The 26,285-nt window shown below is 38.6% G+C and overlaps 1 protein-coding gene across 1 annotated transcript in view; it reads left to right on the top strand.

Annotated features, from left to right (window-relative positions):
• RFLNB (refilin B) overlaps window positions 1-21,221 on the top strand; it is a 37,433-nt gene extending 16,212 nt beyond the window's left edge. The window contains exons 2-3 of the mRNA XM_082246877.1: window positions 12,745-12,851; window positions 20,155-21,221. Of these exons, the coding sequence (XP_082103003.1) occupies window positions 12,745-12,851; window positions 20,155-20,485 (438 nt within the window). The 3' untranslated portion in view covers window positions 20,486-21,221. The remainder of the gene's footprint in view (window positions 1-12,744; window positions 12,852-20,154) is intronic.
• The last annotated feature ends 5,064 nt before the right edge of the window (window positions 21,222-26,285 follow it).

The raw sequence follows: 26,285 nt of genomic DNA, 5'->3' as shown, positions 1-26,285 counted from the left end.
CAGGGGATAAAGGGTGACCAGTGGTTACATTTATTTGCTAAGTCCTGCTACACTGTATCTCTTATTAAACAAATTCCACCTAGTCTAGTGACCATAATGTGGTATTTTACTACTACCCATTAAAAAGTGCAGGGACCATGTGGTGCCTGTAAGTAATTGTGTTATTCTTTAAACCATTATGTGTCCCTAAAGAGATTTTTGGATCCTAGATTCAGGATGCAAGTGGGAGCTCAAAGTCAACATGGAGCCCTATCCCTGTCACTGAACTGTCAAGTGCCACTGTCTTAATGGGCTCTGACATTTGACAGTTGCAGGATGGGTATAGCCAGGCTTAATCTTGAGATTAAGGTCCCACATACAGACTAAGATCAGGTTTCAAGGGGTTTTCACAGGGGACAGAAGGAATGGTATGAAGACCAACAAAGGTACTTCACTTTAGTATTGTTGCCACCTTAGAAGAGTGGTGGTGCAAGCAAAGACCCAGATAAAAAATGTATATTATGTACACAATCAAAGCACTGTAAAGCATACACTTTGTTAGCTAAATTTACATGATTTTACTACCAGCAGATGGTACTGTAAGTAACATTTACAAAAAAAAAAAAAAAAAAAAAAAAAACAATACCCACAATCTATGATGATTTTATATCTAAGCGGTGAAAATGAAATGAAATGAAAACCCGAAAAAAGCTTAGAAACACACTTAAAGCCCATATTAGAAATGTCTAAAGGCTGACAGATCTTAGAGATTTTGGAAATGAAGACTCAGATGTGCATGAGAACATTTAATAACTATGATAAAGGCTATAATATAAAGTCTCTACAGAGAGTAATTAGAGAGATAGAAAAAATGTGGATAAGAGGTATAATGAAATGTGTAGATAAAAGGCATTGTGGTGTTTAGAAATAATATATCATCAATGTAGAGGAACCAAACAGAAATTATATAGATGATAGAAGGCCCTAAGTAGATGGTGATATGGACTAATTTACTAAATAACTCCAGGAATAAATAGTGTCTGTAGACTGAGCGAGGATAACTTTACCTAAAGAGGAACCATGGTGTAGGCCAAAAGACTCTATGATGGATGAAAATGAGATTATATTGGAGAAAATCCAGAATGCTTACCAAGAATAAAGTGACTGCAGGGGGCTTGTGTTGACTGATAGTGTGACAGTCACACTTGTCAAATATTAGAAAGGGGAAGAGGAAATATCCACACTATTAGCTAAATATGGGGTTATCTCTTGGTGTAAGGATTGTTTTTTAAGGGGTATTTAGGGGGAGAACTGAATTGTAGCATCCCATGTAAACGATAAAAGAACCAGTCAAATATCTCCTTGTATAATGTAAACTTTGGGGCAAAAGGCAGGAGAAGAAACACTGTAAGTAATCGAATAGCATTTCACTCTATTAACATCAGTGACTAATGATTTCTGATTGATTGCTACATGGTAACATACTTCGCTTCATTCTTGCTTTTTCACTACCTGGTAATCCCAAGTTTATCGGTATGTGTAAACAGGCTTTCTGTTTAACCACTTAAGCCCCGGAAGATTTTACCCCCATTCCGACCAGGGGGTATTTTGCGATTCGGCACTGCGTGAATTTAACGCACAATTGCGCGGTCGTGCGACGCTGTACCTAAACGAATTTGACGTCCTTTTTTTCCCACAAACAGAGCTTTCTTTTGGTGGTATTTGATCACCTGTGCGATTTTTTGATCACGCGCTATAAACAAAAAAAGAGCGTCAATTTTGCAAAAATAGCAATATTTTTCACATTTTTTTATATGAAATTCCCCCCAAAAAAAATGTAAAAATCAAAATTTTTAAAAATTTTCGGCCAATTTGTTTTATGCTACCTATGTTTGGTAAAAAAAATCGCAAAAAGCGTATTTTGATTGGTTTGCGCAAAAGTTATCGCGTTTACTAACAAAGGGAAAGATTTTTGTCATTTTTGTTGTTTTTTTTTTAACGCGTAATGGCGGCGATCTGCGATTTTTTTTGCGGTACTGCGACATTGCGGCGGACAGATCGGACCCTTGACTGACATTTTTGACACTTTTGGGGTTACCAGTGACATTTCTACAGTAATCAGTGCTATACATATGCACTGTTACTGTAAAAATACACTGGTAGTGAAGGGGTTAACTTTATTTGGAAGGGAGGGGCTGTGTGTGTCCCTAGGGGCGTGGTTTCTACTGTGATTGGCTGTGGCTCTAGCTGTAAGGACACTGATCAACGGATCTACATACCAGATCCGTTTTATCAGTGTCTTTGCAGCGAGGAGAATGACAGGCAGTTTGTTTACACAAGCTGCCTGACATTCTCCCTCTCCCCCGCCGATCGCCGAGTGACCGGCGGACATCGGGTCCGCTGGTCACACGCGCGGGGGGGTCCGTGACCACGCGGGAGCGGGAGCGCGCCCCCGGGGGCGCGCGCTCGCTCCCTAGACCCTCACAAGCAAGCAACGTAGCCCTACGTTAGTTTGCCTGTGAGGGGCTGACCGCCGACGTAGATAGTCGTGCGGCGGTCGGCAAGTGGTTAATTAAGCCAAATTCTCTGGAGCTAAGCTGTAACCTTGGAGAGTAATGCTGGCCATACACTAGCAGAAAAAACCTGCTGTGCACGTTTTCTAAAATTGAACGATTTATCGGAATGGCAAAAGATACTACCATCATGGAACCATAAAATTTGGAAAGATAAACGCTCCATGAACATAAATTAACCATTTTATCGTTAGTTTTCGTGAAATCAGAAGGGAAATGATGACATAAAAGTGACTTCTACATGTAATACAATGAACGTTCCTGGAAATAAAATGCACTTTACATAAAACATTTTTTCGTGGATCGTACATTTCTATTATTATGTTCATTCTGTAATATGTTTACCTTCCGGGTTAAAGGTTTTGGCACATGCACAAGAAAAGTCGCACGATTGTTCTCAGGCGAGGCAGCCACAAAACACAAGAATGTCTGTAGATCAGCAAAAATATTTCCAATTTCTCAAAAGATTTTTTAAGGCCGAAAAGTTGAAAGAGATTGCCGTTCGTCATCCACTAACTATAAAAATATCGGGCGAACGATCATCATTATAGATTTTCGGCCGATTTTTCTGCTAGTGTATGGCCAGCATAAGGCTGGCTACACATACTGTAGATCATTTTGTTCAGAATCCGAAAATTGGCTGCATCTGATTTGGATGCAGATGCTGTTTGGTTAACAACGTTCCACCCGACCAAGAATATCAGGCAACAGCCACCCACTAAGAGAATTTTGGCAGGCTTATTAGGAGCCAGATAAAATTCACTTAGTGTATGGTCAGCTTACCACTTAATGGAGAGAATCTTAGTGTGAACCTCATGAAATACAAAATATACCAGAACCTTTACCTTCTGTACAAATCCCAGAATAAAGACCTTTACCTTTTGCACAAATCCCAGAATAACGGTCCATACCCTTTGCTTAAATCCCAGAATGAATACCTTTACCCTTTGGTCAAATCCTAGAATGAAGACCTTTACCCTTTGGTCAAATCCTAGAATGAAGACCTTTACCCTTTGCACAAATACCAGAATGAAGACCTTTATCCTTTGCCAGCAGATAGGGTAAAAAAAGTGCTGGATAATGCTGGGAAGTAAGGTGAATTGTATGTTTCTCAGTGGATAAGATGTGGACCTATTGGACCTATTGGATGGAGATTATGCCTACTTGTTCATTTATCTTTCCATACAAAGTGCTTGCTGGGTTCATAGACTGCTTTATCCTGCTAACCCTCTGGCCTGGCAATTGCATTCATGGCTTTGCCACTATTTCACTGTGTGTTACAGTTTAGTAACCTGGCATATTTATGATGTGACTTTCTCAAATAGTTAAGTGTTTTAGGACATGCTACATGCCACAGAAAAGCCCAAGAATTCTCCAAGATGAGTTTACACACAGCTTGGTCATTCACTACTTCGCTGTCTCTGAGGACACCTGGACAAATGCAGTATATTGTTGTGTGGACAAAGACGTTAAAAGAACTGTCTCCTATATAGTCCTATTATTTCATGGCATTATATTGACATTCACTGTCAGTCAACTTCAATGGTTATATGAATATTCAACCCATCATAATAACCTCTTTAGGGTAGATTTGCTCTTTTTTTTTTTTTTTTTCATCACCAGTCACCACTAACGTCTTGTTGTGTAGTTTTTCTGCTAATCCTTCATATATTGGGGTTCTATTTATTTAAAAGTGGTAATAAACCCAAAAGTAAACATTTTATTATTTTGCAGCTTACCTTCTTTGGCTTCATTTACACTAGCCTACACTGGCAGCTCGTAAACTTGAGTTTAGGAGCTTTTGGCGTTTTCTTGCCAAAGCTCCTAAACTCAACTCCATAAAAGCCTACAGTATGTGTCCATGTACATGTAGGCTTTTAGCAGAGTTTGGAAGCTGCTGCATTTAGTTGAGCTTCAGCCTCCCTCTCCTGAATGCAGAAGAATCGCATCCAGGATAGGAACGTTTTGACCTTCAGCCACAGGAAAACACAAATCATGGCAAAATCACAGTAAAAATGTGTTTTGCTTTTTTGCCGCATTTTCCTGTGGCCGCGGTCAGGGTAGGTTAGTGTACATGTAGACTTACATGTGATGGCTGCACTCATTTTTTAGGCTTTCTCTGTTGGGACAAACCATTTAATACTAACAGGAATGCTTACAAGGATCAGCTTTTTTTTTTTTTTTTTATTCATGTAAAACCTTTATTCCAAAATAAAAACTGTTGCTGTAACTGCTTATGTAATCGTAGTGTGAGCTGGAGTTTGGCTTCACTTTGTTAGTGTATCTAAATCTGCTAGTCCATATGACATTCCCCTGCCCCCAGACTGACAATGTTGTTATCCAAAGGTGCCCCTGTGCTTATTCATCCAGAGTGTAGGTGCTCTAATCCAGGAGGTGTGTTACTGGCCAGAAAACCAGTTGAAAACAGAGGGGAAAAAGCCTAAAAATAGAAAACTATTACAGCCTCCACGTCTAATGATTGGCAAGGTGAAATATATTACAATTTTGGTTTTGGGTTTAATGCCGCTTTAAGGTCACACTGGGGATGACTTTTAACTCCAGCCTGTGTTGGATTTGAAAAGTCTTCACCTGATCTGTCTACATCTGTCTTAGTGTGCACGGCATTATTTACAGAGCTTCATCTATTTATGGTTTGTTGGTACAAGCCTAGTCATTGTTTGTGCACTGTAGAGTAAAGGCCATGCGTTATTTCTGGCTTATAGGTATGGTGCTTTTCCTGACATAATGTAGAGGTGTGGTGCTGGTTTCCTTTTCACAGATTTTAGGGCCACCCATAGGTGTATCTTTTTGGGTGAGATCTGTTCTTTATCTTATCTCTCTTCTCTAATATATAACACCCAGTGCTTTACCTGTGTATGAGAGTTTTAAAAGGACTTGGAACTAAACTTAACCTCAGGATGAAGGACCTGTTTCATGATTCTATTAGCGAAGGAGGCTTCTCAGACTATGGGGTATGGCTCTACTTTTATTATTTCATCTGCGTTTGTAAATTGGACTGATTGGAATAGTAACTGTTGGGCAGAGTATTTTACGATTTCAAGGATATCTCTGCCGAAACATGCTTATGCTATTCGGAAGCCGAAGGAGGAGCTGGGAATCCCTTCCATATTTTTAGGTTTAGATGTTTGATTTTTTTTTTTCCACTGTGCTACTGCACTGCTAAATTTTTTTTTAGTCATTCACTTGTACCAGAGTTTTCTGACTACAGAGAAGGGTTCAGCTCAACATTCGCTAACCACATTTATACAAATATGCACAAACATAAGCAGACTCTTGTAGGACCAATATCTCAGACAATGTTTGATTTATTGCTATTGTGATGGCTGTGGATTAGTATTGGGGAGGATTTACTAAGATACTTTTTATTAAGATGTACATTTTGTAATCAATGAAGAGATTATTAAATATCCTAAATAACCCCCTCCAATGTATTTCTTTATATGAGTATTACTAAGATACTTTTTATTAATATGTACATTTTGTAATCATTGAAGAGATTTTTAAGTATCCTAAATAACCCCCTCCAATGTATTTCTTTGTATGAGTATTACTAAGATACTTTTTATTAATATGTACATTTTGTAATCAATGAAGAGATTATTAAGTATCCTAAATAACCCCCTCCAATGTATTTCTTTATATGAGTATCTGCCGATACATGCCACATAGGGAAGGATCAACCTCTTTTTTCCTTAGGTGTCTATCCCAGGGTATTTTTTATTTTTTCTCTAAAATATGACATAAGACTACCTTATAAACTCCTAAGGAAGTTCAAAACACGAGTAAACATACAATATGTTTGGCACCAGTACTGCAAATACATTTAAACCTCAGTCCCCAACACTGTGGAAACAATGCTAACCACTGAACCACAGTGAAATATTTTTTGGTATAAGCCTTTAAAGGGCAATTCGTTTTAACCTAAAGTACATCATGGGCTCTCTTGTCTAGTAAATATACTGTATGTACAGACCACAAAGGAAGACTTAATAGACCTATTGTCACTGTCCAGGAAGTGTTTACAGCCTGATGGTGGCTGGATACCTTCGCTGTATGTTCATATGCAGACACCCAGCCTTTAAAAGCAATAGCCATCAACTTGCATGCTACAGAGGTCCCTGGTCACTACTAGGCAGAAAACATATTGTGTTGATTTACTAAAACCGGAGTGTGCAAATTCTGGTGCTACATCCCAAAACTGTTTTTTTTTTTTTGTGTTAAAGCTTAATTGAACAAGCTAAAGTTATAAGCTGATTGGCTACTATGCACAGCTGCACCAGATTTTGCACTCTCTAGTTATAGTAAATCAATCTCATCAGCTGGTCCTTCAGGAGCCAGGGCACTAAAAAAGGAAATTTACATCTAATTTTATTTATATATTTTTTAAGTTACCCTCCAAATTTTTTTAAATAACCTAAAGCCAAGCACCAAAACTATTTTTTTTTTTTTTCTGATAGGCTGAATACAAATTATCTGTGAAGTTTTAATACTGTTAAGTGTCTGTACTAAAGCCCTGTACATGAGAAAATCGTAAGAAAAATTCCGTATGAGGCACGATTGTTGTGTAGTGTGTACAAAACCTTTGACATCTGATTCTGACTATGCAAATGAAAATTTCCGAAGGGACAAACTCCAACATTTTTCACGTGCGTGAACAGATTGAACGATTTTTGTTTAATGTGTACCAATTTTGTACGATTTTCATATGAGAAATATCAAATAGGAAAGACTGCGCATGATCAGAAACAACAAATAACAAGCCTTTGTCGTAAGAGAATTTTAATACATTATTTCTATCCTCGGTTTCAACTTGCTGTGAAACATCGAGTAAAACCGGCCGATCGTTCGCCTGATTTTCTTATAGTGTGTAGCCCACTTAAGGAGATTTCCCTTAGTCTTCTCCATTGTGGAGATATCCCATTACTTCTTACTTTGTGGCAGAAATTATATCCCAACAGGGACACAGACTGCGCAACAACTCAACAGAGAGTCTATAATAGAAAAAAATATTTTTGTACTGAACCTTATATGGATATGTTATGCTAATTTTGATAATCTGACTTGTACCAATATTTAATGAATATGTAGTACTGTTTATCATGTATGTATTTTCTTTTCTTTGTAGACTTGTTTTTATTATCCTGTGGGTAGGCTCTTTCAAATTATTAAATACTGTTGGTCCTGAAGAAGGGGATGACTCACGAAACACGTCGACCTTCTCAAAAGATTTAATACGCCTATTGTTATAATGTATTATGTAGATAACATATGTTTTTAAATTGTATGAAAGAAAAGACAACGTTTTTCAGACAATTGCTAATTCTGTTCCAGGGGTCTTCAAACTATGGCCCACCAGTTGTTCAGAAACTGCAATTCCCATCATGCCTAGTCATGTCTGTGAATTTTAGAGATTTAGAATGCTTCATGGGATGTGTAGTTCCACAACAGCTGGAGGGCCGTAGTTTGATCCCTGTTCTATTCCATAAGTTAGGTGACTTTTGAAGTATATTTAAAGTCCCAAATCTAATTCTCCTTTGCCTTCTATCAACACCCTTCCTTGCGCTATATAAAAATAAAAGGTTTTGGCTGGATTTGGGCTTTAAGTCCGGCAGCATTCTAGAACTGTACAAACGTTCTATGGCTGTTACATGTTACAAAGGGATTTTAAACTTGTTTTAAATCATAGATGTATGATATTTTATGGTGGGAAGTTTACAGTTAGATTTTTCAGGCCTCTGAACAGATGTGCATTTTATACATGGGAAATATTTTAGGAACAATACTGTTTTTGTATTATTATTATAAGGTGTGAAAAGCAAACATGTATTCATTTTGAAAGTTGCCTTAACTTGTAGCGATATAACTGGTCCTGATAAATGCGTATAATCTAATCAGCACATAGGCAGGTACTTCGTTTTCGACACCTTGAAAGCACTTTGCCCTTTTGCTCTCAATCACTAACATTCTTTTCTTCATTATGCATTCTATTTTCACATTGTCAAATAATTGTTACTCTGAAAAGAATATAAAATCAGTTTCCATTTCCAGAATCATGCTGCTTTGTAACCTTCATCCTAGAAATAATGGCTCGTTTTGTATTACCAAAAAAACATATGTAAATGTTTTAAGGATATATCCTCCAGATCAGAGGTTAGTTAGTTCTTATTAGTGAAACTACAGGATTTCCTCTAATTGTGGCCTAATAAGGATTATTTTATATATTATGATACTCTGTTAATCACAGAGTTTTACTTTTTCATTTAATAATTAAAATAGCTAAACAGAGTGTTAGTGTTACAACTGAAATCTAGAAAGAGCACTTTTAAATACATTTTCGAAAACTGCTATTTACCTATGTCATTTGTTTGGTGTGGGCTGCACTGTTTGAAAGAAAAATAATAAATATAAGAATTTGGACTACATCCATAATGATACACACTTGCCTGTTGTAAACAACCCCTTGTATATGATTCGATTCCATAGTATGCGCCTTTGTTTTGGATTAGAAAGGCCCCTGAAAATAAGCCCTGATTTACCACTGCTGTCTGCGTCTGATTACGGTACTCTGATTGGACAGGGTAATAGCACGGGCAGGGCTTATCCCTAAAATTAGGAAGTCAAGCTGTGAGCATGTAAGTGAAACTAGGATCAGAAGGGTGCACAGAGGCATCTTTTCTGGCTCAAAAAATAGCTGTCTCCTTGTGATGTCTTATTTAAGGCTGACCATACATTGTACAATTGTCCCTTAAATTTACCAAAACCATATAATATAAGGTCAAACCTAAACACTTTCAATTTGTATGCAGTCAGGCAGGCCCTTTCACTACATAGTTGTAGGTAAATCTAAGAGAAATGAAACAAGAAAATTGTATAATGTATGGCCAGCTTTAGGTAGGAATTGTATTAGGATAAAACGGCTGACATGTTTACTGTAGGCCGGAAATGCACCAGTAACACAAGTTGCAACAACAAGGTATAAACCAAAATAAAGCAGCCCTTCCATATAAACATTAAATGCCCATCAAATATAGGTTGTGCATTCCTAAAACCTATCAGTAACACAGCAAATCATTTGATATATCTACAGTATATAGTATTATAGTAAATGTGAAACTTCTTAAACTCCAAAACGATAATCACCACATGTACCGCCACCCAAAGAAATGGCACGCAGCAACTGTTCTGACCACCGAATCATGGGAAGGTCATAATACACATGTAGTGTTGATTGGACTGCAGTTTTCTGATGTAAGGATGTAACGGCTTTGACATGTATAATCAATAATAGCATTGGGGAGTTATATTGAAGTTGCATGTAATCCCGTCTACACTACATGCGTAGACAGGATCCCTTCCTATGATTTGGGGGTCATAATGTTTGGTGAGTGAAATTCCATTGGGTCATGGGGAATATGTGGTGATTATCATTGTGGAAAAATCAAAAAATTAGGTCACACTGCACAGAAATCCTACTGGTAGGTTTATTGTATATAGTTGCCTGTTGACACAGTCCACACCCTTAGGCCTCGTTTTTCGATTTTCGCTAGAGGTTAGAGCTAGATGAGTTTTTGTGACCTGCACCCGTAGCAGTGGACTTCCTCAGAAGCTGTTTTAGGAGCTTGGAGCAGTGTAGTTTTTTGGGGGGGATTATCGTTTTGGAGTTTAAGAAGTTTTACATTTTTGGCACCAATTCAGATAAATGGACAGTATGAGGTTGATTTACTAAAGGTAAATATACTGTGCACTCTGCAGTTGCACTCAGTTTCCCCAGGGCTTAGTGATTGCAGTAAAGCTCTGCTGATTTCCATCATACAATCATGTGCATGCACAAATGCTGTTTTCTTTTTTCTTGCACTTGATTGGCTATTCTTTACAAAGTGAAACTTCACCACATTCACTAAGCTCTGGGGAAAATAAGTGCAACTGCAAAATTCATCTGCCTTTAGTAAATCAACCTCTATATATTTTTTAACATAATTTGCTGTGTTTATTTACAGATTTTATGAATGCACAACCTATATTTGATGCTTAGATACATGTTGTAGTCAATTACTAACAATCTTCCATTCTTCAGACACACCCTCCTTAACGTCTCATTACACAAAGGCAACAAACATGGTGGTGGGTGTTCTATTACAGAATAGCAGAACATCAATGGAGAATCTGATTCAACATTTTCAACCCAGATCACTGCGCACTTTTTTTTTAGCTTGCATGCCAACTTGCTTGAAACCAGCAACCATACGAACTGTTACCTAACCTAAACCTAAAGTATATCCGAAGTTAAATTATTTTTTTATTTGGATAGAGCAAGGAATGATAAAAACCTTTGTGAAGTTTTTCTTTGCCTTCTGTGTCTTGCTGAGGAGATTTCCTTTTACTTCCTCCTGTAGCACAACAGGAAGTGAAAGGAAATCTTTCCAAAAGATGAGAAATTCCTCTTAGCCAGTTGCCACTAGAACAAGTGCTCCATTGGCAGATTTCCTGTTCTGGTGACAACATTCAGCAATGTTCAGTATTTTGGATTTTTCTTTAAAACAGAGTTCTCACCCCCCCTCCAAAAATGAAAAGTCTAGGGAACAACAACAACAAAAAGAAAAGGGGCGCACCGACCTAGTGCATTACCACTAAAAATGTATTAAAAATATTAAAAAGTATACATTATACTCACAAAGCAGGTGTGAATGGACACACATCAACATAATACACATAAAGTCTCCAAGGTGGCCAAGGAACCGCACTGTGCTGAATGGTATGCAGTGTGCCGTATGGGGCTGCTGTGTCTGTTTGCTGTGTTTCTTTTTGTTGTCGTTCCCTAGTTGGTTTCGGATACCCTTGATCCTGAAGGGGCAGCAAGACCACAAGCTTTGTCCACTCAAATCTGAAGTAATCATCTTCCCTCCGGCCTATTTTTTACTCGAGCGCAGGAGAATTGTTCTACTACTTGAAAAATGAAAAGTCAACAGCTACTCATACTGACATATTAGGACACTTACCTGTCCTGGAATCCAGAGATGTCGGCATCCCATTGGGTGCTGCCGTCACCATTGCTGGTAAGGGAACCTGACAGTAAAGCCTTGCGGCGAGGTCCGACGTAAGTGGGGACAGGGTACCTGTCAAAAACAAGTACCCGCTCCCCCCCCTGAAAGCTGCCAAATAAGATAAGTGGAGGTTCCATTTTTGGGTGGAACTCTGCTTTAACCTTTAGCCCTGTTGACAATTGTTAGCAGGACAAAATGAAAGAATAAACCTCTAAAAGGGAACACATAATCCTGGCAGTGGTTCTAACCCCTAACAACTTTAGAAAGACTTTAGCTTTCACCATAAACCTTATCATAAAACCTTACCCATGCATAGCCTCTGGTATACCTAAAGCATTATTTTGCTACCCGGAAAACTATTCCTAACCATGTGGCCTTTGGTTGAGAAGGTGCTGTTCAATTTAGAAGAGAGACAAACTGAACAATGAAAACACGTGTAGCAGAGAAGGGAAATCACTATACTTTCTTATAGACCCTTCTTTGAGATCACCAGGAGTCCCATGTGGGCATCTTTCACCATTTAAAATGATACCAGCACATACAGAGACCCTTACTGTGAGGCTTTTGTTCTTACCAATAATTGTGCAATAATCTTTTTTTTTCAGAGAAAATCATTGACAATCAGTGCATACATTTCCCTTGTCTAAAATTTGGAGTTAAAAAAAACTAGAAAGACTTTTCTCATTGTTGGTTATTTTTTTTTTTTTAATTCTTATACTTTATTATACTCTGGAAAGTTTAATATTAAAAATATAAAACAACTCTTGTAATTCCCTCTTACAAAGGACGTCAGTCGAATACGAAATGAATACGAAAACGAGCTTTTGCTACACGATTGGGTTAGTTAATATACAAAAGGTAGCTCATCATACTTGTATAGGTAATTGGTATACTCCTCCTGCATGGTAATCCTAAAGTTTCCTAGATATTCTTTTCCTTTGTTTCATTATTACTATGTCTGTTTTTTGTACAGAGGAGGATCCACAACTCTTGTAAACATTGCTTACCTCCGGCTCACTGTTTGTGAACCGTACTTCCTTGGTCTTTTTGTGAAAACCTTTAATAAAGACGATTGAAAATGAAAAAAATATAAAACAACAAATCATATGTTTTCTTTTCTTTTCTTTTAGAGTACTTCCCCCTCCTTAAGCTTGTCCAGCAGTTACACCCCAAGGCTTTGTCCTCTGTCATTTGGAGAAGGTGTGGAATTTGATCCGCTGCCACCTAAGGAGATAAGGTAATATACATGATAGCCTATTTTCATATTGGTACATATTTACATAGCTATAATTCATTTATTTGGTATTTCACAATCATGTTAAGTCCACATGGTTACTACAGGTTAAAAAAAAAAAAAAGTTTTTGTATGATTCCGGAGGCCCTTTAATTCAAAGCAGGACACACACATTGTTAGGCTGATACTTAGCCCAAGAACAATTGGACAACTTTAAATGTAATGTTTTGTTGTGGTATTGGCAGTATGAAGAGCTGAAATAACCAGATGTTTTACTTTCAGATGGCAAAGTTTCCAGTAACAGCTATTTTAGTTAATATTTAGCTGCAAAGTACACCTTTTGTTTTTAACTCGATACTGACAAACATCTATTGCAAAGATCATGTGGCCTAGACTGTTCACTGATACAAATACATTGTAATTACCTTTATATAGACTTCCTCTTATACAAATTAACTTTCTTAGATAAATATGTGAGCCTAACATATAAGAAATGATCTGTTCTGTTCTCATACCTGCATGGTCAATGCTTCCTCAATAACATATGAAAAATATTAAAAACAAATATTGTATATCTTTTTTATATGCACATTTTGGGACATCTGGCACTTTTAGAAAATCAAGTAAATCTAAGATTGGGGCTTAGTAGGGCTTAGTAGTTTCTAATTACTTACTCTAGCTTTAGCTGTACTTAAAGCGGAGTTCCACCCTAAAAACTATCTTTTCACCGACTGCTAGCTTAGATGAACCTGAAAAAGAATTGGATAATTAAACATTTTTTTTGTTTCACTTACCTTGTTTTTAATGAAAATATACTTACCTTACTTCCTCTTCCTCCCTCTGCGGCCGCGGCCCATGACGTCACTTCCTCCTTGCATTGACTCCTGGGAGATGAGCGTCATCGATCCCAGGAGTCAATGCGCCTTTACCGAAGTCACTCGTCACTTCCGGTGCAGGCGCGTCAATTCCTGCTGAACAGCTTCTGAGCATGCCCAGAAGCTGTTCAGGGATGACGCTCATGCACCGGAAGTGATGAGCAGGGCATTCTGGGACTCCAACGTCACCGAAGAGGACACGCTCCGGCTTCAGCTGCCCACACCTGAGATGGCAGCGCTGGACAAGACATTTTCAAGGTAAGTATTTCTTCTTACAGGTAAGTGAAACAGGGGACAGTTCAGAGGCTATCTTTGCTTAAATGCACTAGCCCTGACTGTCCCGTTGGTATTTTTAGCTTAAATTTTTTTTTAAGCCCGGAACTCCGCTTTAAAGTGCCACTAAACCTTTGTTCATACTACCTAATTAACCACCTCACATTTATTTTCATTAAAGGAGAGTTCTATACTATTTTTACTGTCCGCAATATCACTTTACCTCACAAATCTGTTGTGCTAAACCCAAATTTGCGGTTTTAAGTTTGAGCAGTACATGTATATTCAAGTTACTTGCACTTTTCAAGTTAGACAACATTTCCCAATAGTACTTGCGGCAGCTTACAGCATGCTTTGGAAGTTGCATCGGGAACATGCTCAGGAGGGTGGCTACATTACACATGCCTTGAGGACATGTAGAGGAAGCGTAGCCAGCTTGGAAAAGGAAGTTAGAGGCAACACTTATAAAAATGATAATTTTTATATACTGAATTGTGGATAATGTAAAGGGTGTATATGAGTGATAGAGAAGGTATTGAACACTTGATTCATTTTTCAATTTGGGTTTAGTGACACTTTATTTGCTGTGCATGGCTTCCTAATGCTGACAATGGTGCCATGCCTGGGAAATGCATGTGGCCAAATGTAGTCTCTATTAGGGGCATATGTGAAAGTTGGTCAACACAGAAGCTAAAAATAGAGACCATTATCACCCCATAGTAGTCCATGAACTAGGACCTTCATGGCAAGATCACAGGTATTCTTTTAAAGAAAGCTGCATATTTAAAAAGATTGCATACTACCTCTAAAATGAATATGACATGTTAAAGCCTATGTAAAGTTTAAGTGATTCTGTTACGATTTACTTTAAGCTGTCTTAAATTGTTCAGGTAGATCAGGTACAATTCAACCATGGAGTGGCATGACCTACCTGGTTGGATATAAATGTAATGCATTTTTTTAGACAGACCCTTACAATAGACACAATGGTTTTTAATATAGTAGATTTTATATCAGAGTGGAACATATTTAGCCAGCTTTAGTTAGCTTGGTTTGAAGCTACTACATATGAAATTTAAGCCTTGCCTCCCATTTTGTAGTATAATTCTGCAGTAAACTTTGTTCTAGGTTCTCACTTTAAATCCTTTTACGGACCCTATCTACATAGAATTTGTTCTCATGCTTGTGTAGGCTTCCATTACCCAAAAGCATACTTGGTAAACCAGAATTGGATCTAATTGGTCTCTCAGTGCTTACAGGAGAGATGAGGTCATTGGATTGTAACTTCGTGTGGGGAACAGGGACTGACGTGAAAGACTCTGTATGCTGTAACATGCTAGATAAAACATTCACTCTATACTGTATATATGGAAATAATTATTTAATACAAGCTCAAGTGATAGGGGCTTGTTGGTTTAACACCCAAGATAAATATAGAAAAATACACACATCCTTGGAGAATCTAAGCCAGGGGTGTTAAACTCAATTTCATTGCAGGCTTCATTAGCATTATGGTTGCCTTCAAGGGGCAAGTTATATTTGTAAGACTATATAAATGTATCTTCTCTTTGTTATATTAAGTAATTGCCTCTGCATGTGATTATTACTGGTTTTAGTAATATGCAAGGGCAGACTGGCATGGAGCTCACTCACACTTCTGTAGCACATGATGCAAGTCTGAAAAGGAGGGCTTCATACAGCTGGTATCATCCAGAAGAAAATGTACTGGGAATTGCTAAGACAGAACATTCCAAACTCTGTGGATAACAGTTTTTTGATAATTTGTAATAACAATGCCACCCTCTCATACTCCCTTCTGTACTTATTATCTTTGTACTGTGGCCCACTGGTATTGCTGCTGAGTTACTGAAATGTTCCCTAATTGCTCCCCCACATTCTAAAGCTGACCATAGTTGGATTGAAATTTGGCTGTTTCAACAGGGGACTGGCCAAATTTTGAATAGTGTGTGGCCGCCCCTGCTCCACAGAAGTCCATTGTTTGATGTACCTCTATTAAAGGGATGTGCTGGAAAACCTGCTGACTGAATTAAAAACTACCCATCTATGGACAGCTTATAAGTCTGTGTGGGCATGCATTTATTCATGTTAGAACTGTTTCTTTCTGTATACTAGTCAATGGGAATGCACAAGCAGCTTGAAGTAGGTTAATGCAGCTTAGCAGGTGGCCAGAAGGAGGTTAATTTAGGAGGGTAACATGTAGATATCTTGAAAAAAATAAAAGCTGTTGCTAGCTGATGTCATACCTTTTTGTCAATAAACCCCTCCAGTGCCACCTGGAAAACTCATTTTTTCTACCTTCTGGTAGGACAGTAAATGCATATCCCCTACCCATATCTTAAGGGAAATACCTGGGGCCAAGTGACTTATTAGCAGGTCCAGTCATTATCAGATGAGGTGGGAGACATGGAGTATGGACTATGGATATACAGAAAATGTAGCTAACCGTGCAGCCACTTCAGTTGATTGGAATGCAGTATTGGAGGGGGTATTATAATGGTAAAAGTGTTTGCTGACAGCTTATTTTGCCAGCCCCCATCTGTATGACTTAGTTAATATACTTTGAAATACCCACAAATTTACCTTAAGAGTTGCTTCCCTTGATCATATGTTAAATAAACATGACAGTAATGTCATACTGCCGATTAAATCCCTTTTACATGGCATCGTTGGGAAGGTTGGAAAGAGAACCTGGGAAGAGGGAAATCCAGTAGGGAATGTTTAAATTCCATTGGGATTAACACGGTAAATTATGCTTTTTTATTTTCTTCTTACCTTTGGACATCCCTGATTTTTTAGATCAGCCCACTTTACGTCAGGTTTGAGCTCAAGGAGGTCAGTCTCTGCCCTCCTCCGGATAAACTGTGGGTAACGGGATGTGTTTTTTTTTTTCTCTGTTTGAACTAGATGGGCTTTTTTCAAGCAAACTAAGTAACAATTTAACCATCAAGAACCACAGAGATAGTCTAATCTCACTTTCAAATGCAGAACCACAATGGTAGATTTAGGTATGAGCCAGAATGCGTAATCCGTAGACGTGAGCATCCACCCATGAGGATGTCCAATGCTGTGATGTCAATGTGGTCAAATTCATACAGATATTTTTTATAGTTCAGGCAATGACATTTGGAAGCTGTAATCAGGGCCAAAGAGGTCCAACAAGACTTGCTTTTCTGGCCACTGTCATATAGTGCAATATGCAGTATATATTAATACTTGAATACTGATTTTGTGCCAGCTGTCTGAATAAATATAATGCTGAGGATAAACAGAGAATTATCAATGACCTATTTTATAAACCTTTTTCATGTTTTTGCTATAAATATTTCTTCCCAGTTATCTTGTTATATTTAAATAATTAGTGTCCCTTTACAGAGTCCATTTATTACACACTAGCTACTCCTATCATGTGCTTGTCGGCCTTTTGGGGTAAAGAAATACAAGATGACTGTCATCCCAAAACCTTGCTTCTTAAAAAGATCAATAAAAACAGACAAACATGCATACCCAAAGCATTAAATAATAGTATTCTGTTTTTGACATATGAAAGCATTTTAAGAAAATGCTACTAGAAGTTTAACATTTGCATTAAAGTTTTCATGGGTACAGAGAATGTCTTCCAGATGACTGTAAAGCGGATGGTAAATTAAGAACTAAATGTTCAAAGCAAAGTTCTGTTTTCACTGGAAATTCCCATTGGTGGCAAGCAGTAAAAATACAAATATATAACTGAATGTGCTGAATGGCTGAATAGACAAGGATTCATTTTAGATTGTTCACTACTTGGATATCCATGAGTAACATAGTAAACTGGAATTGTGTAAACCATGCCTACTTGCTACTAACTGTGAGATGAGTTTTTGTTTGTAGCAACCTGCCTTTTTAGTACTGGTTCTGTAATGTAGGGCATCAAGAAATATCAGCTTGACACTAAAGCGTAGTACAAATAGGCCGAATGTTGGGCGGCATCAATAGAAACCGCCTAACATTTGGTCGGTGTGTACGGCAGCTGGGCTGGCTTCTTTCGAATGACCAAAAAAAAGGTCTGTCGTAGGCCTTTTTGCTTCCCTCCTCTGTCAAACTCATCCTATTGCATTACAGCAGCAATATCCAATGTGTGGGTTGCTTACCAATGGTTGCTTACAACTGGTATTAACTCTGATTGGTACATGGCAGGAATTGGCATTTAAAAAGAAATACCAGATAGAGCTAAATGAAGAAAAATTGCTGTTGTTCACATTTTAAATAACTACACCTAAAAGCCTTTACAAGAGGGAAAAAATTCCCAGTAAGAGAATAGTTTACTTTGGTGGTAGCAAGCAGGACCTGAGGGTGCATGGTGATTTAAACTAAAACTATGTGCGTCACTTGGAACCAAGCTACTGTATGTGTTGTATTTGTAACCAGGCTATGTGTTGTATTTGGAACCAGGTTATGTGCTGTTTTTGGACTTGTTATAGACTTGATTTGGAATTTTGGACTTTTGTTTCTCGATTACATGCGGTTTTTAGGATTATTGGGCAGTAATATTCACGGCAGAGGGATCTTCACCATAAGTTTGAGGGTTGAGAAGGAAAAACTGAGATTCAAATAATAGTAGGCACAGCTGAAACATGTGGCTGCCTATGATCCTCCTGTTTCTGTGTACATCAAGAGTCAGACTGAGAGAGATAGGGTTAGCATTTAAATCTAGTCAGGCTCTCCTTAAGTGCATATGTGCTTAACTGGAGCATGCTGGTAGGAGGAGAGAGCATGTCCTTTTTTTATTGTCCAGACTGCAAGCTGGGGTGTGCTTTTGACCAAGCTTTTCAGCTACAGTAGTACTAGTGGAGGTAAAAAGGCTTATGCTTTATAAATGCTTTGGCATGTGAAAGAGCACACTTTATGACTAGGTACTGAGCTGCTTGCCTGAAGTTCAGCTTTATTGAATCAGATTAAACATCAGTGAGAACTAGACAAGTATGCCAACATCAGAGGGTAAATGTATCAAAGGAGGTACAAAGTCTGTAGATAACATCTCACAGAGAATGTTTCATGTGGCAGGCTTATGCATGTTTAGCATGAGAATTTGCTGTGAAAGCTTCCTTATAATTCTGTGAATAAATAACTCATAAAAAGCTGCTTAGCCTTTGGTGTGCAAACATAATCAAGCTTCCTTTTCTATGAGTAAACTGTAATATGAATTCAATCTCATAAAAAAATAAAAAGTAAAACTGTTATATATATATATCTATAAAAATTATTTTTATTTTTTACATCAGCAGAAGGCATATTTTATGTATATAAACTGGTAAAAAAGAAATGCTAGATACTGTATGAACTATTAGGATGTTTTTAACAACATTATATATATATATATATATATATATATATATATATATATATATATATATATGTATATACAATATACTGTATGTGCTGTACATATAACCAGTGAAAAAGAAAAATAAGACACTAGTAATTGCTGGTCAAATTTATCAGCGTCTTAATCAGCAATTTTATTTGCCCCATAGCAGCTAATCAGAGAGTATGTACATTAGTTGTTTTAAAGTAATACTAAAACCTTACATTTTTTTTAAAATAACAAACATCTTATACTTACCTGCTCTGTGCAGTGGTTTTGCACAGAGCAGCCTCGATCCTCCTCTTCTCGGGGTCCCCCTAGGTGCTCCGGGCTCCTCCTCCTTCCGAATGCCCAACATAGTAATCTGCTTATTATGGGGGCACTCATGCAAGCTCACTCCCGAGCCCCGCTCTGTGTGTCCATAAAGCCACACAGAACGGGGCTTGGCCCTGCCCCTGCTCCCTATTCACTGGCAGTGATTGACAGCAGCGGGAGCCAATGGTTCCCCCTGCTTCCTCTCGGCCAAGGAGGAGGCAGAAAGTCAGGACAGTAGCTACTTTCTTGCACATAGCTCGATCAGGATCTGGCTCGGGTAAGTATTAAGGGGGCTGTGGGGGGAGCTAAAAAACCTTCAAGCTTTAAAACCACTTTAAGCAACAATTGTTCATTTTATAATACTGATATTTAGCAAGTATACGGGGTTATGTTTCTCATAAAACATAACCTCTTTGTTCTTTAAAGTCAATTACACATTATTTCCATAATCCTAAAATACTGTTACATTTTTTCTTTCCAGGTATACATCTTCTGTGAAATATGACTCTGAAAAGCACTTTATTGACAACATCTACATGCCTGTGGGCCTGGGCGTCTCCTCGTGCAGTCAAACAGTGATCTGCGTTCCTAACTGTACTTGGCGCAGCTACAGAGCCGAAGTTCACTTTCAGCCAAAGAACAAGCCACAGAGATTCATGAGCACCACCATAGTTTATCCAAAGCACACGAAAACAGTCTACACCACCACCCTGGATTACAACTGCAAGAAATGCATGAGGCGCTTTCTGTCCAGTGTAGAGCTTGAGTCGGCTGAACACGTGGGGAACGAATGCTTTGCTGATGAATACTGACTGCTTATGGGTCTACCTCCATACTGTACAAGACTATAAACATGGAGCATTTTGGCCAACATATTAATAACGTGACACATCACAAAGGCAAGAAAATGCAGAACTTAAAAGCTGTAAAATATGAGAATTATTGTAGGCAATATGTTTCATCAGAAAACTGGTAGTGACACTTTTTTTTAACCTATTGAAGATGCTTCATAAAATCATGTGCAATGGACAGCAATGTGACTACAAAGGATAGACTATACTCCAGTCTTACAAAAACCTACGGGTATCTTATAAAGCACTAAAATACTTCCTTGTATTGTATATTGGAGTCTAGACAAGATACTATTATAATCTATTTCTTCCTTATAATGCAATTATTTTGTTATTTTACTCTAGACAGAGTCAGAGTTTCTTCAGCTGGAGCTGGATATAGTTTTCCATCACACCCATGCCTTCTCCTGAATAATATAACACACCCATATCTTTAAAATGTATAGGTCTTTCCATTAAAAAATGTTCACAGCTCAGTTAATCCTGGTGCCCCCAAAGGTACCACTTCTGGACACTTTCATAAAATAAACTTGGGTATGAAGTAAAACTTGTCACCTGGAGGCTCAGCTGGTTGGAACAGACAATAAAAGATGGACAGCTAAATCATTTTTAATGTGATAGACAAATAAGCCAAAAATGCATTCATTTTCCTGCACCATTTTTGTATTCTAAATAAAAACAATACAATTTTGTATCATTGTGAATGTGTTGATATTGGAAAGACAAAGCGTAGAAAGAAGTATGGTGTACGAAGGGGAGGCAGATGGCACATACAGTACATAGATCTCAAAGGAAGGTAGGTGGGATAGGTGAATATTAATTGTATTTAACTACTTTAAGACCAGAAGGATTTGCCCCCTTAATGACCAGGCCCTATTTTGCGATTCGGGACTGCGTTACTTTAACGGACAATTGCGCGGTTGTGCGACGCTGTAACCAAACTAAATTTACATCCTTTTTTTCCCACAAATAGAGCTTTCTTTTGCTTTTTCTTTTGTGCTATAAACAAAAAAAAGAGCGACAATTTAAAAAAAAAAAAATTATTTTTGTCACATTCTGCTATAGGACATTTTCAAAAAAAAAATTTAAAAAATCTAAATTTTTTAACATTTTAGGCCAATTTGTTTTCTGCTACATATTTTTGGTAAAAAAAATCGCAATAAGCGTATTTTGATTAGTTTTCGCAAAAGTTATCGTGTATACTATCTACGGGAAAGATTTATGTCATTTTTATTGTTATTTTTTTTTTACTAGTGATGGCGGCATTTTGCGATTTTTTTTTCCTGGACTGCGACATTGCGGCGGGCAGATCGGACCCCTGATTGACATTTTTGACACTTTAGGGGGGACCAGTGACATTACTACAAAAATCAGTGCTAAAAATCTGCACTGTTACTCTAATAATGACACTGGCAGAGAAGGGGTTAACACTATGGGTGATCAAGGGGTGAAATGTGAGCCTAGGGGAGTGATTCTAACTGTGGGGGGAGCGTGGCTTGTGAAATGACCATAGAGACATGTGATCCTTTATAGAACGATCACATGAGCTCGTGATCATTTCAGGGAGAAGGACAATCGGCAGTGTTTAAAACAGCCGACCGCCCTTCTCTCTCAGCAGGGAACCATCTCGGGTGTCAAGCGGCAATCGGAGCCACCTGACACACGCATCGGCTCCCCCGCTGACTAGCGGGGTGGGAGCGTGCCGGCGGCGGCTCGCGCTCGCCCCCTAGCCTCCTGAGAGCGAGCGACGTAGACTTACGTCGCTTTGCCCAAGAGTGGCTGCCTGCCACATGTAAATCTGCGGTAGGTGGTTGTTAAGTGGTTAATGAGATTGCTTGGACTTTAAAATTCTGACCATTAGCATAATGGTGGTATATACAGTAGGTACTAAACAATGAATGTATTTCATTACACATTGCGGAACGGAAGTTCTCAAAGACAACATATGGAAGCTCCTAGATATAAGTGGTGCAAAAATAGTTTTTCACAACACCTCATCCATGTGTATTGGCCACCATAGCTAACACTGTGGTTGATTTACTAAAACTGGAGAGTGAAAAATCTGGTGCAGCTTGCATGGTAGCCAATCAGCTTCTAACTTCAGCTTGTTCAATTAAGCTTTGTCAATGAAACCTGGAAGCTGATTGGTTTCTTTGCAGAAATCTGGCACTTTGCAGTTTTAGTAAATCAACCCCTATGTCTCTCTGTTAGGAGCCTATACCTATTTTATTACAAAAAAAATACCTTGCTTGCTGTAGAAACTGCAGATTTGCATTGCAATGAATGCAAGCTATTATTAAGTCTATGATCTATCAGAACACCCAGATTCTTTTCCATCCTTGATTCATCCAGATTTTCGATGCAGAGCTGCACCAGATTTTGCACTCTCCAGTTTTAGGAAATCAACCCCACTATTACTTTATTTATCTTGGATCTAAACCCCATTCATGAAATTTGTCCTGGGCACATCCATCTGTTCACTGGGTATATGAGGGTTTACATACACTTTAACTCAAGTAATATAAAGATTTGTGAATACTTCTCTTAAAGTGGAACTGAGGTCAGAAAATGAAGTCCTGCTAGATCACTTCAGGCTGGCCCCTTTTGCAGGTATAGCTATGTAAAACATTACAAATAAGTATCTATACCAGCCTTTCTCAACCTTTTCAACACAGAGGAACCCTTGAAATACATTTCTGGTCTTGGGGAACCCCTGCTAAAAATTAAAAATCTACAACTCATGACACATAAGTATCACAGTCAGTGGGAAGAATTCTCCTTACTCTTGTCATCATTGGGAAGAATTACCCCCCTTACAGATAGCTAAAAGGAACAATGGTGTCATTGGGAACTTATCTGAGAGGCAGAAATTGCCTATTGTTTAAGAAACCCCAAGCAACCTCAGGAGGAACCCTAGTTGAGAATCCCTGGGCTATACGGTTTAAAATCCAGTAGTTTACTGTCTATCCCTGCTCTGTACATGTTAATTCGCTCTCTGTTTTTAGGCACTGTGCAGAATTTGTAGAAGCTGATCTGCCGACAGCCTAAAGATTTACTGTTGTTAAGTGGCTCTGAGCTTCAACAAATTGTCAGCCCCCAGCAAGAAGAAACAGGAGCAATACTGGAAGCAATTTACAGTACACGCTCATTTTGGTAGCTTAATTATTAATGTGGAAAGTATGTTTCTTGCTAAAGTTCCACTTTTATTACTTCTGCATCGGAAGGTTTTACCCCCTTAATGACCAGGCCATTTTTTGCTATACGGCACTGCGTTATTTTAACTGACAATTGCGCGGTCTTGCGACGCTGTACACGCTGTATAAAATTGACGTCCTTTTTTCCCCACAAATAGAGCTTTCTTTTGGTGGTATTTGATCACCTGTGCGATTTTTTATTTTTTGGGCTTAAGAAAAAAAAAACGACAATTCTGAAAAAAAAAAAAAACAATAATTTTTACTTTCGGCTATCTAACATTTTCCAATAAAAAAAAATGTAAAAATCTAAATTGTTCATCATTTTACATAAATTTGTATTCTGCTACATATTTTTGGTAAAAAAAAAAAATCCCAATACGTGTATATAGATTAAAAATAAACATAAAAGTGAAGTCAGCGCCTTAAAATAAAATACTTAATCAGCAGCTTGCAAACAATGTGAATATACAAACATAAAAAACATGTGAAAAAATAGGTTGCAGCGCTAAAACATAAAATTAGTGAACATATAGTGCATATGATCAAAAATAATGAACTCAGTCCATAAAACTACAAAAAAAAGTCCATATGGATAAAGCGCTGCAACCTATTTTTTCAAGTGTATATAGATTGGTTTCGCAAAAGTTATCGCGTCTACAAACTAGGGGAAAGATTTATGTAATTTTTATTTATTTATTTTTTTTACTAGTTATGGTGGCAATCAGCGATTTTTAGTGGGACCGTGACATTGCGACGGACAGATCGGACACCTAACTGACTTTTTTTACCCTTTTGGGGGGACCAGTGACATTACTACAGTAATCAGTGCTAAAAATATGCACTGTTACTGTACTAATGACACTGGCAGGGAAGGGGTTAACACCAGGGGCGATCAAAGGGTTAAATGTACTCTAGGGGGTGCTTTCTAACTGTGTGTGGGATGGGCTTGCTGCAAGAACACAGAGACCTGTGTTCCTAAATAGGAGGAACACAGTATCCCTGTGTTTATAACTGACAGAACAGTGGTCTGCCGTGTTTACAACGGCAGACCGCCGTTCTGTCTCCACGGGGAGCGTTGCAGGTGCCAGGCGGCAATCGTGGCCATTGGACCCGCTGATCAGCTTCCCCTGTGGTGAATGGGCACTAGCGGTCCCGCAAAGCAACGTACATGTACGTAGTTTCGCGGGACAGAGCCGACCTGTCGCAGTAAAACTACGGCGGCTGGCAAGAGGTTAACCACTTGCCTACAATGCACTTTCACCCCTTCCTACACAGGACAATTTTCAGCTTTCAGCGCTCTCACACAATTGAATGACAATTGCGCGGTCATGCTACACTGTACCCATTTGACATTTTTATCATTTTTTTCACACAAATAGAGCTTTCTTTTGATGGTATTTAATCACCTCTGGGGTTTTTATTTCTAACAAAAAAAAAAAAAAAAGAAAAACTTTTTCTTATTTTCTGTGAGTAAATTTTGAAAATAAAAATGTTTTCTCCTTCACTGATGTGCGCTGATGAGGCGGCACTGATGGGCACTGATGAGGTGGCACTTATGGGCACTGATGAGGTGGCACTGATGAGGAGGTACTAATATGCCACACTGATGGGCACTGATAGGTGGCAATGAGAGACGGCACTGATGAGCACTGATAGGCAGCACTGATGAGCACTGATATTTGGCACTGATGGGCACTGAGAGGTGGCACTGATGGGCAATGAGTGGTGGCACTGATAGGCACTGAGAGGCGGTACTGACGGGCACTGATAGGTGGCACTGATGGGCAGCACCATCAGTCCCCATAATCACTGCCCATCAGTTCCTACATGAGCAGGCACTGATGGGCACTGACTGGCAGCACTATGGGCACTGATTGTGGGCACTGATGGTGGACACTGATGGTGGGCAGTAATTGGCAGTTTATTTACATTTTGTGTAATCAAGGCACTGATAATCAGTGCCCTGATTACTTGTACTTGTCTCCCCCTATGAGCAGGAGCCGCTGATTGGCTCTCCTCACCTCACATACTACCAGTGTGAGGCGAGTAGAGCCGAATAACGGCACTTCCTCATTTACATGTGACCAGCTGTGATTGGACACAGCCGATCACATGGGTAAAGAGTCATGTCATTGACTCGTTACCGAGATCGGGGTCACGATCTCCGCTCCGTGCGCCCCCCGGGGGCATGCGAAAGAGACTGTTTTGGTGCGCCGTCATATGACGGCGTCCCAGAACAATAGCTACACTACTCCGCCGTCATTTGACAGCGGGCGGGTAGCAAGTGGTTAAGCAAAGAAGACATGCTAATATTCATTGTTTTGGATAGAATAGGGAAAGGTTAGAACCTCTTTAGCTCTTCTCATTTTTCAGATTGTAATTACTTTGACAGAAAATGGGGGAAAATCTACCCAATGGGAACATAAAGGTTTGGACTGGTGTTGCACTTTAAGTATTTAGTAATGCAACTATGTTGTGGAAATAATACTGTGTCTTGATTGTTACGGGTTTATTATAACTCCAACTCAGAATGTAAAATTCCTATTCTGTCTTCTGCAATTGATATA

This window comes from Pelophylax lessonae, assembly GCF_965119305.1.
Source record: "Pelophylax lessonae genome assembly, chromosome: 2".
Classification (NCBI taxonomy): Eukaryota; Metazoa; Chordata; class Amphibia; order Anura; family Ranidae; genus Pelophylax; species Pelophylax lessonae.
This window is presented reverse-complemented; position numbering and strand designations above follow the sequence as displayed.